General features: G+C 40.9%; 1 protein-coding gene across 4 annotated transcripts; it reads right to left on the bottom strand.

Annotated features, from left to right (window-relative positions):
• Positions 1 to 523: 523 nt before the first annotated feature.
• CUNH9orf64 (chromosome unknown C9orf64 homolog) lies at positions 524 to 13132 on the bottom strand. Of its 4 annotated transcripts, XM_036330701.1 has the most exons (5): positions 13004 to 13132; positions 9900 to 10089; positions 7646 to 7905; positions 5165 to 5360; positions 524 to 1347 (listed from the first exon to the last, which is right to left on the bottom strand). In XM_036330701.1, the coding sequence occupies exons 3-5, from the start codon at positions 7817 to 7819 to the stop codon at positions 1115 to 1117; spliced, it is 603 nt and encodes a 200-aa protein (XP_036186594.1). In that variant the 5' UTR covers positions 7820 to 7905; positions 9900 to 10089; positions 13004 to 13132; the 3' UTR covers positions 524 to 1114. The 4 variants fall into 4 exon arrangements, with proteins under 4 accessions (XP_036186594.1, XP_036186592.1, XP_036186591.1 ...); XM_036330699.1 differs by lacking the exons at positions 9900 to 10089; positions 13004 to 13132 and adding an exon at positions 8413 to 8967 and having other exon boundaries at positions 7646 to 7869; XM_036330698.1 differs by lacking the exons at positions 9900 to 10089; positions 13004 to 13132 and adding an exon at positions 8413 to 8965.
• Between the last annotated feature and the right edge of the window lie 2463 nt (positions 13133 to 15595).

Raw genomic sequence — 15595 nt, 5'->3', positions numbered from 1 at the left:
ATGGAGAGAGATAATGATAGACATAGGTCTGTCTATCTATCTATCTATCTATCTATCTATCTATCTATCTATCCATTTAAAGAGAGTCAGAGAAACTTATTTTAAGGAATTAACTCACATGATTATGGGAGCTGGCAAGTCCAAAATCTGAAGGGCAGGCCAGCAAACTGGAAATTCAGATAAGAGTAGATGTTACAGTCTTCAGTCTAAACTCTGCAGGTCAGGCCGGCAAGTGGGAAACTCAAGCATGATTTCCATATTTGTAGTTATTATGACAAGTTTCCAGCAGATGGTAGGAAAGTGCTTGGGGAAAGAACACCTTTTTGAGTCACACAGTCACAGGGAGCTGGGAGGGTAGTTAATAACAAAAATCAAGATTAGAAAGAAGGTGGGGGTGAAAGTGGGGAGTAAGTGAGTGGCAGATAATGAGAGTTCTGAAATATAAAGCAAATAATCAAATTCATTGTAAACCTTTTAAAATTTATCTGGTCAATTCTATTTGAATGAAAGAATACATTTTGGGTTTAAGAAAAGTTTTTAAAATCTTTATTCAATTTCAATGTAGTTACATACTCTGAAAGAAAAATAAAACTGGACAGACAGATATCTTGAATTGAAATCATTATGTAAAAAATCCCACTGTCATTACCAATAAAAAGTTTAAAACAAGCTGTCAAGATTTTATAAGAGTAGCAGCAATTATATAGCAAAGACCTCACCCACCCCTGTCTCATATCTCATGATTAAGGTATACAGAAAATTATACATTGTGAAAAGATACCAACTAAATAGATGAAATACTGTCACTGAAGATTAATTATAAGACATGATTAATTTTAAGAAATCTGAGATTTAAAGCATTAAAGTTCCTTCACTATTTCTGTCATGTGTCCACAAAAAGGAAAAATAGTGTCAAACTAAATAAGCAGAAAAAGGATAACTTTGGGAATACAGAGTGATATGTCAGGAGAAAATTTTTAAAGTGAGACTGGGTAATCAGTGTTCTTGTTGCTGTAATCCTACCACTTTCTCTTAACATCAAAGTGAAATTGTATAAACAATTATGTGATATAAAAATGCAAGCAGTTTTCTTTGGGTCAATTTACGCTTTGGGTCAGTAATATATGCAACGTGTTCGATGAAATGGAATTCCTTTCATATCATCCCTGTGATCACGGGCATAGTCCCATAAGTAATAATCCAGAAGAATGGAATTGATCTCTTCACTCGTTTTTTCACCCTTTTTTTCAATAAGGTCCAGAAGACAATCCCGGATCAGCTCAACACACCAAAGTGAGCACCCTCTGATTTCTACTTCTTGCTTACTCCCATACGAGAGCATTTCTCCTGCAAGGGGAAAAACAGCAAGAAGCACCAACAGTCAATGATATGAAATCTACTCAGAACAGTACTATAGAACAAAACACAGTTTTAAAACTGTAAACCTCTGACTTTATTTATTTTTGGTAATTTAAACTATTTCTAAACTCAGGCATTAATTCAAAATTGCAAGTTAAGTTCCACAAGGATATGGATGATGTCTGGCTTGTTTGTCTCAATATTCCTAGGACCTAGCATGGCAACTTGCACATACTAGCCCCCAATAAACATATATATTTTTTAAATATATTTTATTGATTTTTACAGAGAGGAAGGGAGAGAGATAGAGAGTCAGAAACATCAATGAGAGAGAAACATCGATCAGCCGCCTCCTGCACATCCCCCACCGGGGATGTGCCCGCAACCTAGGTACATGCCCTTGACCGGAATCGAACCTGGGACCTTTCAGTCCGCAGGCTGACGCTCTATCCACTGAGCCAAACCGGTTTCGGCGCCCAATAAATATTTACTAAAAGAAATATTATAAGAGTCAGAGGTTTGATTTTCATATGAAATCTCCTGTCAAGTGTTGATAACTAATAAAAATTGCTTAAAACACTCTTCAGCCGAAACCGGTTTGGCTCAGTGGATAGAGCGTCGGCCTGCGGACTGAAGGGTCCCAGGTTCGATTCCGGTCAAGGGCATGTACCTGAGTTGCAGGCACATCCCCAGTAGGAGATGTGCAGCAGGCAGCTGATCGATGTTTCTCTCTCATCGATGTTTCTAACTATCTCTCTCCCTTCCTCTCTGTAAAAAATCAATAAAATATATTTTAAAAAAAACACACTCTTCAGGCTGAACACATCTATAGGCCTCTTACACAGATCTTCACAGTACCTGATGAGCACAATGATCCAATGAGACTTAGGAAAAATGCCCCAGCCCCACTAGGTTCCACTCTGTCACCTGGGATCTTAAGGAATGTTACTTATGTCCCATCTACCCATCTCTCCCAAGGGCTTAGGCACTGGTGACTGGGGAAGAACCAGTGGAAGAACAGACACTAGCTGAGCCCCTCCATTTCCTTATTTTGCTCCAGGTGCCAGCATACAAATCCACCCCTTCCTCTTCATTCTCTTGTTTATCAATTCTCCCAAACTTGACTATCAACTTGCCAGAATTCTCAAATCAACCACAACAGTGATTTTGGAGGCAGCTACCACCACCCAAGAAGAGTCATTCGATGAGTCCACTACCACAGCTGACAGCTTGACTGCCACCTTGACCCACAGACATCCAGTTAAGCAGCACCCAGACTCCTGACCCACAGAAACCGTAAGATGATAAGTGTCTTGTTTTAAGTCACTAAATTTTAGCATATTTTGTTATCCCCCAATAAGTAACTGTAGGTTGTACTGTGTTCTCCAAAAAGAGACCAGTCAAGTCAAACTCTTGGTACCTGTGAATGTGGTCTTATCTATAAATAGGCTCTTTGCAGATGTAATCATATTAAGATGAGGTTACACAGGATTAGGGTGGGTCTCATATGCCATGACTGGTGTCCTTGTAAGAAAAGGAGCAGATACAAAGAGAGGAGACACCCAGGGAAGGCCATACTTGAAGTGATGTAGCTACAAGCCAAAAAGTGCAAAGACTTATTGGGAGCCACCAAAAGCTAGAAAGAGGTAAGGAAGGATTCTTCCTGAGACCCTTCAGAGGGATTCAGACTTAACTTCCACAGCTGTGAGAGAATAAATTTCTGTGGTTTTAAGGCATCCAGTTTGTGGTAATTTTGCATGTCAGCCTTATGAGACTAATACAGTGGGAAAGGACATGGATTTTTGAAAGAGAAAAAAGTGAAACCATTTGAGAGGAATGACAAACATATAGAGTCAGGGAAGGCAACGTAGCCAACATATTAGGCCTAAAACTCAACCCTAGAATCACAGTGAAGAATCTAAATCTAGCCAAATTGCATTGTCAGTCTTTATAATTAGCTAAACATATATATATATATATATATATATATATATATATATATATATATATATATGCCTTTGGTGAAGAGATGGGTTAAAGATAAAATAAACAAAAATCTGGGTAGGCTTTCCAAGGACTGTCCTGGAGATATCCTGAAAAGAGGAGAGTAAAAGAAATTTAAAGTGCAGCACATCCTCAAGTTTGGAGGCAGACTCATTAGAGGTCAGTTAAGGAAATTTCTACCTCATCTAATCAAGCAACCTGATTTTAGATTTCACTTAAGATATTTTTTTTTCAGTACATATACCTTTACATTTATAGTTTCTGTTTCTCCTCTAGTTTGCTAATAAAGTACTTTTCAGGGGAAAAAATCCAACTTTGTTTAAACAAACTAGGGGCAAAGATATTTGTTCACCCTATACCAAACTGGTAAGGATAGCAGTCTTCTTTTAGGAGCTGGACAAAATGAAGGCAGTAACAGCTGCAGATGCACATCTGGAAAAGAGCATCTGGAGACGATGAGGATGACAGGGGAAAGTTCAGACAACTCTGTCCAACTATATTGGATGGATCCCTTCTAACCGGCGTTTTTTTCACAGTAGCAGAGACAATTGGATGCTATAAAAATTCAAGAGAAGGAGATGGACAAATCATGAAGAGTCAGGAAAAGCTATGTGGAAGAGGTAGCACTGGAGCTAAGCCTTTGTGGATGTGTAGGATTTTAACTGAAAAAAGAAAATTTGAATTTGGGTGAGGAAAACCAGGCAAGAAAATGTTTAGAGATAGGAATGAACGGCATATACATTGGCCAAAAAAAAGATCAGCTGACTATGTCTGTATGCAAAGGAAGCCCTGACTGCTAACAGTTGTCCCTTTTAAAGGTATCCAATAATGACCCGGGACATGAGCATTATGACATAAAATGGCTTGTTATTTTTCAAATGAGGAAACAGAGAGACAAAGTGGATTGCCCAAGGCAGCATTGAAGCCTGGAAGAAGCAACCACAGGAATAATGGTGCCTTTATATTCGGTATTATTCTTGAGTGATTAAAATCTACTTCACAAGAGAAAATTATGCAACATAAAAATGACTTTCTTTTAAAAATAAAGAAAAAAAGTAGCTGAAAATACAGCACCCAAAAGAGAAATTAACATTAAAATTTTACAATATAATTATTTTCCTTACACAAAGGAATGTTTAAGAAACAAAAAGCTAATTTTCTCACAAACACAATTATTTGTACTCTTATATTATAATAAGGCTTCCACTCTTGAGAATCAATAATCAAATCCAATAATGGTAAATAAACAAACCTAGAAAAGTGAGTGACTGGAGCATTTGAAATCTTGCTTCCTGGCATGTCACCAGTTTGGCTCAAGTGAACAAATAAATTCATACAAATAAAAATTTAAAAAGAAAGAAAACTGAGTGACTTGTGCAAGATAACCCAGTGGCAGACCCTGACGCCTCCAAACTAAAAATCCACTTCATATTACCTCTCATCCCCTATTTTATTTCACGTTGTAGTGTGCTCTCTGGCTTAATACTCTTCAAATACTACACTTGATGAACTGTCTTAGTGTTGCACACCTTCATGTAATAGAAATTTAGATTTCACTCTATTATGATGCTCTAAAATGGTATCTTGAATAGCGCAATTTCCCACAATATCCATATTCCATAGTATAACAACAAAAAGCAATTTTCTCCATATTTTAATTGCCCTTGCATTTTTTCTTTACGTATATTTTTAACAATAAGTATTTCTTTTTTCTAAGGAAAGGAGACCTTTTGTGAAAGAAACTAGAGACTCAATAATAATTCACAGTATAACAAAGAGTGTCTTAATTAAGCTGACAAACCTTTGAGAAGCTTCTCCAGTAGTCCTTCAGAGTATTTCAGGGCTCCCAGGTGAGCAAGTACCTGAGGTAGTCTATAGTCAGCAAACATGGTAATGCTGGAGATGTCCTTAAAGCAGCCGTCTCCTTCTCCTTCTAACACACTCCACGTATCTGCCACAAGGATTTGGGCCCGTTTGTAAAAAGAAATTCTTTTCCCCTGAGGAGTGAAGAGAATATAAATGTTACCTGAGTATCTCAAAGCTTTATGAAATGCTATTAAAAAAAAAAAAAAAAAAGACATGTTGAAAATATTTTTCAAGGGAAGAATAATCTTACTCTGTTGGTAATAGATCTTTTATATAAAAAAAAAAGGGTGGGGGGTAATAAATATTAAATTACCTCTATCACTCCAAATTAACTTCCTATATTTTTCAAGGCACATAAAATACAACTTATATAATCATGATACTATTTAGTGTTCTTTTTCAATAGCATTACTTCATGTACATATTTCTGTGTCACTATAATCGACCTACTTATTATTTTTAATAGCTAGATAGTAACTCTTTAGAGAGTTTATATATGTTTTTCTAATTGTAACATAATTCACATTAATTGTATAAATATAGAAAGGTATAAAGAAGAAAATAATCATCCCTAAACTCACCTTGGAAGAGAATCACAACGTTCATTTTTGCCTGTTTCCTTTCAGATACTATGATTAACTTATTCACAGATAAAGACATAATTGACCAACAGCTAGAATTTGTCTGTCACTTTTGGAAATGGTCAAAGTTAATATGTAACAAAAGTAAACTACCAATTATATTTATACATGGAAGAAAAAAATTAACTCAGCATTATAAGATAGTGGGTTATAATTTAACTCAAAAAAATTCTCTACAAATATAGGATGAGGCAAAAGTAGGTTTATAGTTGTTTGTTTGGAAAATAATACATTAATTAATAAGCAATAATACAAGAATAAACTCTGTGTTTCGTGTACTCACAACTATAAACCTACTTTTGCCCCCCTTTATATTCAAATGGACCCAGGAACTGGATCCATTTCTTGAAAAACAAGGCTGAAATGATGTACTTTGAAGACAAATCTCAAAGTAACCTCTGCATTAGCAAAATGGTTAGTTAAAACAGAATGAAGTTCAACAGTAAGCTAACCTATGGACTCTTTTCTAAGAACTGTCTCTGCCCATCCACACACCCTGAAAGCCACATCCAAACGGTCACAATCCCTGCCAGTTCAATCAGTCCTTGCACATAAGTTTTAGAACTGGAACTGATAAAGTCCCCCCCGTGCTGAAGCAATAAGATGCAAAGTTCATGGACCTCCATGGAAAAAGCTGGTCAACAGGAAGAGAAAAATGGAGTCAACAGAAGCTAAAAGGAGAAACTGAATCCTGTCGGCACTAAGCCCTTGATTGATCCCGGATGTGCCTTTCCGAAATACCTTCCAAAAATTCTTCTTTTTGATACATTTTTCAAGTTTTGTTTCTGTCATTTGCAAATAAAAGAATTTTTACATACACAATCAGGCCTCCTCTCACTTTATAGCTAACTATTATCTAAATAACCTAAGATAAACTAGTTAAACTTTCTTTTTCAACTGGTTCCTGCTGCAAAGGGGACAATATGCCCCATGTCCTTAGGCTCTAAAGAGCAATTTAATAAGCAATATTATTGGTAATTTTAGTTGCTGAAATGTGACTACAAAAGGGTAGCTTGAACATTTGACTTAAGTATTCATTAACTTAGGCAATAAATCAACAGATTTATATTATGTGAATCTGCTGAAGTTGCTTTCAATTCTTGTCAGTTAAAATATACAGTGATAAGATTCTAAATTTTTACATACCTGGAACGGTATACAAAATGCTCACCATTTTAAAAGTAAATCTCTTTAAATTATTTTGTACCATAAAGCAATAATACTGTCAAAGTATTCTGTCCATGTAAAGGAAAACACATTATATATATCAGAACTCTGCAAAAAATGCTTTTTAATAGAGAATTATTTAAAAAATATTAAATAACACAATTATTTAAATGTATTTAATTAAATAAGTAGAGAATTTAATAAAATAACTATTTAAATATACTTAAATAGAGAAAATTTAGTATACATTCTGATTTCCATCTAATGAAAGTAGATTTTTTGAAGTATTAAAAGGCCTCTTTACCCCTAACTGACAACATCATGTTCAAGGTTCAGTGTTGTATTTAGGTTTGAAACATTTTAAAAGGACAACCAAAAAATAAAAAGGACAACAAAAAAAAGGACAAAAGAATTATGGGAATATACTGATTAGAAATCACTAGAGAAGTAATGTCTTTGAAACACTACTTAATTTGTTATATTCCTTGTCTACAAGAACAAACTTCAAAATTTAAGTTTTTATTCTCAAAAAGGAGTTCCAGAAACTAACAGACTTGACAATGAAAAGATAATCAAGATTTCTAAAATCCCCAACGAAAGCAACTCACCTCAAACTCAGTCACATCTCTGTAAGAGGGAAAGTTTTCAACTACCAGATGCATTAACTTCTGTGCACTTTTTTCACTTTTTCGGACACAGTTAAGGAAGGAGCCTTCAAATTTCTCAAGCAAGATTTTCCCGGTTTCATTGAGAATCCGATGCCTCTCTTCGATCAAAGGCATGGGCACATCCGTGTCAGAACGGAGGATATGCCGAACCTGATCCAGGGACACTGTGGCATAGTACGAAGCACTAGTTATTGGTATCCCTTGGGGAGAAAAGGAAACGCATAGGAACCATGTCATATTTTTATATTTATCAGACCCCTTTCTTTTACAACATAGTTAATATGAAACTAAATGAGTGTTGCAGGAATGAACTAAAAGTGGATGAGTAATAGAAAACCAGACCAGGTGCCTCATTTTCTATGGATTCATCTGTACTGTTTCATCCACTTCTAACAACTGTAAAATTACATCAGGTGTATTTTGGCTGCGTAAAACGTGTTCTCTATCTGTCCCCTTTGTTCTTAAGATTGCATCAGACTGGCTTTTGTGCTTAGCTGCGACACTGATACCAGGATCAGCTCCCACTGAGTAAGGATGTATAACGCCGGCCTCTTAGCATACTTTTACTGTAAGCTGCGGGGCTGGCGATGAGGAACTGCAGGTTCGCCTTATTAGCACATGACTCCATCTCCCACCCCGCTCCTCGGGACCTCCCGGGAAGCTGACGCCTCAAAGGCTGCGGGTCTGACGGCCCGAAGGGCACCCACCTTCGTCCAGGGCTCTGTTGATGGCGGCGCACAGGGACCAGTACCCACTGTACGTCCTGCCCCGGTAGCCCACCAGACATTTGTGCTCCTCATGCTCCGACCAGAAGGAGAAGTTGAGTGTGTCTGCCACGAACACCCAGTTGACCGCGGCCTCGTCGGCCGCCTTGGGGTTCAGCTCATGAAGGGCCTTCCAGCCGCCCAGGCGCAGCTCGGGGCCCGCGGCCTTGGCGAGCAGCAGCTCCGCCACCCTCCGCACGCCTCCGCCGTCGATGGACACGTCTCGGCTGTTCTCAGCAATGAACTTGGCGGACTCCCGGGGAGGTAGGGGCTCGTCCATCCCGCCCCTCCCTTTGGGACTCGGGAACGACAGCCAAACTCTCTTTCCTCTGCGAGTCTCCCTCCCCACCCGCGGCGGGACCGCAGCCCTGCCTGAGGTCCCGCCCCTGCACACTCACACTCACACTCACACACTCAGCGGGACCCCTGCCCTGCCTGGGTCCCGCCCCTGCACACTCACACTCACACACTCAGCGGGACCCCTGCCCTGCCTGGGTGCCGCCCCCTGCACACTCACCCACACACTCACACTCACGCACACACACAGCGGGACCCCCTGCCCTGCCTGGGTCCCGCCCCTGCACACTCACACTCACACACTCAGCGGGACCCCTGCCCTGCCTGGGTGCCGCCCCCTGCACACTCACCCACACACTCACACTCACGCACACACACAGCGGGACCCCTGCCCTGCCTGGGTCCCGCCCCTGCACACTCACACTCACACACTCAGCGGGACCCCTGCCCTGCCTGGGTGCCGCCCCCTGCACACTCACCCACACACTCACACTCACGCACACACACAGCGGCACCGAGGACCGAGATCTCCGCAGGAGCCGGTTCTCCGCTCTACGCGCTCCCTCCGCGGCGCACCTACGGAGATGCAGGGCCGGGCTCCCTGCCACGCAGCCGCACTTCCGGGAAAGCGGCCCCGCCTACTCTCTCCGGGGCGCGCGCCCGGAGTCCGTTTCCGACTCTGCTGGTCCGGAAACACGCCCGGACGGCCCCTAGCGCGCGCCGGCCCGAGTCGCCCACCCTGCGCCGTGCGGCTGCGCCATTTTGTCCGAGGTCCCCCCTCCCGGCCTCCCTGCGGCCGGCGGGTCTGAGGTTGGCTTCCAGGGCCACAGCCGCGACTCCAGTGGATGGACTGCATTTCCGCCCCTTGGCTTCCGCCTCTCCTCCCCCCGAGGACGAGGTCTGGGCTGGACGCCCCGCATCCGGAGCCTGGGGCCGCACCGAGTACACGGCCTTCGCTCTTGGAGCGCAGGGCCGAGCCACGCCCAGGCTGCGACCCGGGTCGAGGGTTCCCCATCCCTATCCATGCCTCTTCTTTCTTTTCCTAAATTCCCGGCCCATTTGGAAGCCGAATAATCAGTTGGAACGTTTGGAGAAGTGAATGAAGAAGCAAGTGTATTAAATCATGAAGTTACCTGGAATTGTGCTTAAATACTGAATCTCATTTAGTGTTGGTCGTGGCAAAATGATCCATAATCCGCGTTTTGCAAGAAGCTGCGAGTTGAATCCTTGGTCACTGATCCCCAAGCCAAGGGCACTTTCTGCAAACCAAACTTATCAATCCATGTGAACTGGTACTGTCAAGTAATGACTTTATCAATGGGCCTACAGAGACAGAGGAAATCAGTATTACCTTACGGCCCCAAACTTTTTAAACAATACCTTTTAGGATGAGGAGAGAGGTATAAAAGTCAATTTCGTGATGATCCACATTTGTCTGGTGATGAAAAGTTAGTATAGAGGCATACTCTTTTTTCTCCTGAGATAAGCCACCATGGACAATATTCTGGTCAAGGGCATGTACCTTGGTTGCAGGCACATCCCCAGTGGGAGATGTGCAGGAGGCGGCTGATCAATGTTTCTCTCTCATCGGTGTTTCTAACTCTCTATCCCTCTCCCTTCCTCTCTGTAAAAAAATCAATAAAATATGTATATATATTAAAAAAAAAAAATCAGTAGTCATCTCTAGTTACTGACAGTAAAGAACCCCGGAATTTTTGGATGATTTGGAACTTGTAAGTTAGACAACTGCCTCTAGGGAAGCAGAACCTCATCTCCCCGGTTTCTTCATTTTGGCAAGAAAAAGGAACTTTAGTGACTTCACTGATTTACTGTTCCAGAAAAAGTCACTAGTACATCATTATAGTTGTTGAATAAATGTACATCTGTGGGCTTGGAATTTTTCCTGTGTACCCAAGCAGTTCTAAGTTTTGGGAGTCAAAGAAGTTGATTAGCAAGAAAATCTAGCAATGTGCAAAAAAATCTAGGAAGCTAAATAATTTAAGCCATTTTCTCTCACAGACTTACTGATTTTAAAAAATCAACAATTTGAATTCCTAATATGTTCAGGATTGAGTTAAAACTCTAGTATAAATAAGAGTAAAGCATACTTCACTCAAGAAACTTATTGTTGAGATAAAGCATAAACTGTGTGGGTGTTCTGTTTTGGCTTTTAAGCTTGTCTACAAGATGTTGGGAATACAAAAAGTGAGCTGTTTACATACTCAGCATCCTTTCCCTTCTCCCTTTCTAACAGAACCCTGCTGTTATTCGGGAATCCTTCCCTCCTACCCACAGTTGGTGTAGCTCAGCCTCCTGGTTTCCAGGGGTGGTCTGGACTGTTCTAAGGATAGTAGCACCCTCTTGCCAGGGACTGGATTAGGATCATGCATGTACCCCACTGCACCTCAATGAGTTTTAAGGATAGGTTTTCAGGATACTTTCAGGAAAACTTTTCCAGGGGAACTTCCAGAAGTGATCCACGCTCCCACTAGGCATGTTGAGCTGTGACATATGTCATGAAATTCCTACAGTGCTTATGATGGCAACCTGAATATATGAAGTCAATACACAGGGGAGGTAAAAAATATAGCAGAGAGCCCTAGCTGGTTTGGCTCAGTGGATAGAGTGTTGGCCTGTGGACTCAAGGGTCCCGGGTTCGATTCCGGTCAAGGGCACTTGCCCAGGTTACAGGCTCAATCCCAGTGGGGGTGTGTGCAGGAGGCAGCCAATCGAAGATTCTCTCTTTTCATTGATGTTTCTTTCTTTCCTTCTCCCTTCCTCTCTTAAATCAATAAAGATATATTAAAAAAAAAGAATAGCAGAGAAATGGAACTGGGATAATGGGATCACGTCAACTCTTAGTTCTGTCCTACTTTTGGATCTCCAGTTATGTGAGTTCATAAACTTCCATATAGCTTAAAGCAGTTTTGAGTTGAATTTTCTACCTTACACAGGTAGCGAATATAGACATGGTATTTGACATGATGTAGTGAGAAAGGCAGACAATCAAATATCTGGGTAGGATTGTACTTCACACAACAGAAGACCAGACTATCATGACTAAACAAAAGGGATTGTTTTTCTCATTTAGTAAATCTAGAGGTAGGCACTCCAGGGCTAGTGCAGTTATTTGAGAACTAGGTTCCTTGCTTTCAATAAGAAATATAAATAGGTATGGCCACTTTTTTAAAAAGAGAGATTTTATTTGTTTTTTTTATATATCTTTATTGATTTCAGAGTGGAAGGGAGAGGACGAGGGAAATAGAAACATCAATGATGAGAGAATCATTGACTGGCTGCCTCCTGCACGAACCCTACTAAGGATCCAGCCCCCTTCACTGGAATCGAACCTGGGACCCTTTAGTCCACAGGCACATGCTCTGTTCACTGAGCCAAACTGGCTAGGGCACCGCTTTTATCTCTTTATGAGAATAACAGTATAAAGAAAGCTCTCCGGTTGGCCCTTTAGTCTAGAACTCCTAAACACTCACCACCTGGTCAAGGTTAACCTGAATTAACCCCTGTGGAATCCAGGAGCCCCCACTACTGTCATTTTGGAAAGGATCAGCTATCTGGAGTTGCTGCTCTCACTAATCATCCCCCACTTGCCCTGCATCAGGCTGAACCCTAGGGTTTATGAGGGATCAAGCTGACACCTTTTACTCTATTGTTCCTGCCAATCTCTCTCCTTACTATCAAAATGACTTCTCCCTCTTTTGATCTGATAAGCAGCTGTCATATGCTTTCCCATCCCTACCCTAGAGACTTTTTTGTTCTAGATGGACTGGCTCTTCCCTTCCATGAAGCTTGTCCCTTAATGGTAGACTTCAGGAAGAAAAGGGGAAAGAGGGATAGAATGACCAAAAGGGGATAATATTTGATAGGATTTTGAAAGGTGTGATGTTTTGGTGACAATGCCTTTTGTTTCTCTCAAAAGAAATATAGGTCTGGGAGTTACAGGTCTGAGTGTGGGGAATCAGGGAGAAATGGGGTGGGACTGTTGAGAGGATAGGAAATCCTTATGAGTTCTGGACAAAGAATGAGGTGGAGGCTAGAAAGATTTCAGGTCATAGGATAAGAGAGCTGGTATTTCAATTTACCCCAACTCGGTTGCTAATGCCAGTTGGCAAACAGGGGAACCCAACCCCACACAACATTTGCATTTTGTACATTCAACCACCCAGTTCAGCAAATTAGCTTCCCGTTTTAAATATGGACAAATGTGTAGTATAACTACCTTGACTTTAATTTTCCAGGCAGTCCCTTCTCTCCTTTTCCTCAGGTCAGAAAAGAAAGTGCTAAAGCCTGCCTTGGGCAAATGATGTCCATCTGTGCATACAAACTCTGATGTCTTTTTCATCTGCTAAGAACAGAGGGCAGAATTTTGTATCAACACACTGGGACTTTACCAGTTTTAACACTGTACAAAGTTGTTTGAAGCAACATAACATGATTGTGAATGTACACATGTACACACATCTTACAGTCCTAAGCAGTTTCTTTTTCCTCATTATCAATTTGCTATAATTATTGGATTGTCTTTTCAAATAGACTATTTTTGCTAACCACTGCACTCTTAGGGCCTACTGTCCCTGTACACACTTCAGGAACTAAATACATTCGTATGAATTAATGAAAAGATATGGAAATATACTTATGGTTCTTACTACATATTACATAGTTGCAGACAAAGGCCCTTTCATCCCATTATCAAAATACTTAAGCCCTTTGCACCCAGACTTTGGAAGGTCTTGGAAAGGTGGAGGTGATAAAAAGACCTTTTTACAATTTAAACTTTAACCCCAGGCATTGTTAAATGTGCAGGTTCTTTTTATTTTTATTGTTGGCTCTATTACAGATGTCCCTCATTCCTGCTCCACTTTACCGTCCTACACCCTGTCCCCGGAGGCCTTCACCATATTATTGTCAGTGACCACAGATTATGCATATATGCATGTTTTTTGTTTTTTCATCTCATCCCATCTTTCTCACCCCCACGTCCCCTTTGAGATGTCAGTCTTTCATTTATCCATGCTTCTGGTCCTATTTTGTTCTTTATATTCCATATATAAGTGAGATCATGTGATATTTGTCGTTCTCTAACTGGCTTATTTCGCTTAGCATAATACTCTCCAGGCCCCTCCATACTTTCTTAAAGGATATGAGATCCTTCTTTTTTTTTTTTTCATCCTCACCCAAGGATAGTTTTTCATTGGTTTCTAAAGAAAATGGAAGAGGGAGAGAAACATCGACGTGACAGACACACAATTGGTTGCCTCCTGCACACGCCCTGACCAGGGCCCGGGCCTGGGAGGAGTCTGCAACTAAGGTGCATTCTCTTGACTGTAATTGAACCCAGGACCCTTTGGTCTGCAGACCAATGCCCTCTATTCACTGAGCCAAACCCGCCAGGGCAAGGAAACCCTTCTTTACTGCTGCATAGTATTCCATGGTGTAAATGTGTCAGTTTTTATCCATTCATCTATTGATGGGCACTTGCACTGTTTCCAGACCTTGGCTACTGTAAATAACACTGCTATGAATATTGGGGTGCATATGTTCTGATTAGTGTTTTGGGATTCTTAGGCTATATTCCTAGAAGTGGGATCAGTTCCATTTTTAACTCAAAAGGATATCTTTTATATTGATTTGAGAGAGGATGGGTCAAACATCAAATGATGGGAGAGAATCACTGATCAGCTGCCCAGTTGTGGGACTGAGCCCACAACTCAGGCATATGCCTTGACTGGGAATCAAACTGTGACCTCCTGGTCCATAGATCGGAGCTCAACTGGCCGGGTCATTTTCAATTTTTTGAGGAAACTCCATACTGTTTTCCAGTGGCTGCACCAATCTGCATTCTCATCAACGGTGTACTAGGATTCCCCTTTCTCCATATCCTCTCCAGAACTTGATTTGATAGTTGCCATTTTGACAAGTGTGGGGTGATATATTGTTTTTATTTGCATCTGATCATAGGTGACTTTGAGTATTTTTTCATGCCTATTGACCATCTGTATGTCAAATGCGCAGATTCTTGATGTCTCTTTATAGTGACTGATTTGCTAGAACTGAAGTGTGGGCCATTTTCATGTTTAACCAGCATTGTTGAAGATGGTCCTATTAACAGTTTGAGAAACACTGTGATATTGTTTTGTACAAGTTCAGTGTCACCATCAAGAAATTGGGTCAATTTCACTTCAAACTTGCCAGCAAGGGGCAAACATTGACAATAAACAGATGTAAACATAGTATTTAAGATTAGTTTACGCCGAAACCGGTTTGGCTCAGTGGATAGAGCGTCGGCCTGCGGACTGAAAGGTCCCAGGTTCGATTCCGGTCAAGGGCATGTACCTTGGTTGCGGGCACATTCCCAGTGGGAGATGTGCAGGAGGCAGCTGATCGATGTTTCTCTCTCATCGATGTTTCTGACTCTCTATCTCTCTCCCTTCCTCTCTGTAAAAAATCAATAAAATATATTAAAAAAAAAAAAAAAAAGATTAGTTTAATTTAGCCATCAAGATTAAATCCCTTTCCAAAATTTCAATGGCACTAAACATTTAAAAAACCAAACCAACCTTATGAACTTTTCATTGATCTGAAACTAAAATTTCAAGTATAGGCCTGGTTGAATTTCATCCATGCAACAAAAGGTTGTGGGTTCGATTTGGGAAGGGCACATACCTGGGTTATGGGTTTGATCCACCGATAGTTCTCTCCCTTCCTCTAAGCCTGTTCTCCAGTGAGGATTAAAAAAATAAAATATAGGCCGCTTCAGCAGTAGCAGCAGCAATCTTAAAGCAAATCAAAACCTGTCATGTTTGTGGAA

The sequence above is a fragment of the Myotis myotis genome, unplaced genomic scaffold (assembly GCF_014108235.1).
Source record: "Myotis myotis isolate mMyoMyo1 unplaced genomic scaffold, mMyoMyo1.p scaffold_m19_p_12, whole genome shotgun sequence".
NCBI lineage: Eukaryota > Metazoa > Chordata > Mammalia > Chiroptera > Vespertilionidae > Myotis > Myotis myotis.
This window is presented reverse-complemented; position numbering and strand designations above follow the sequence as displayed.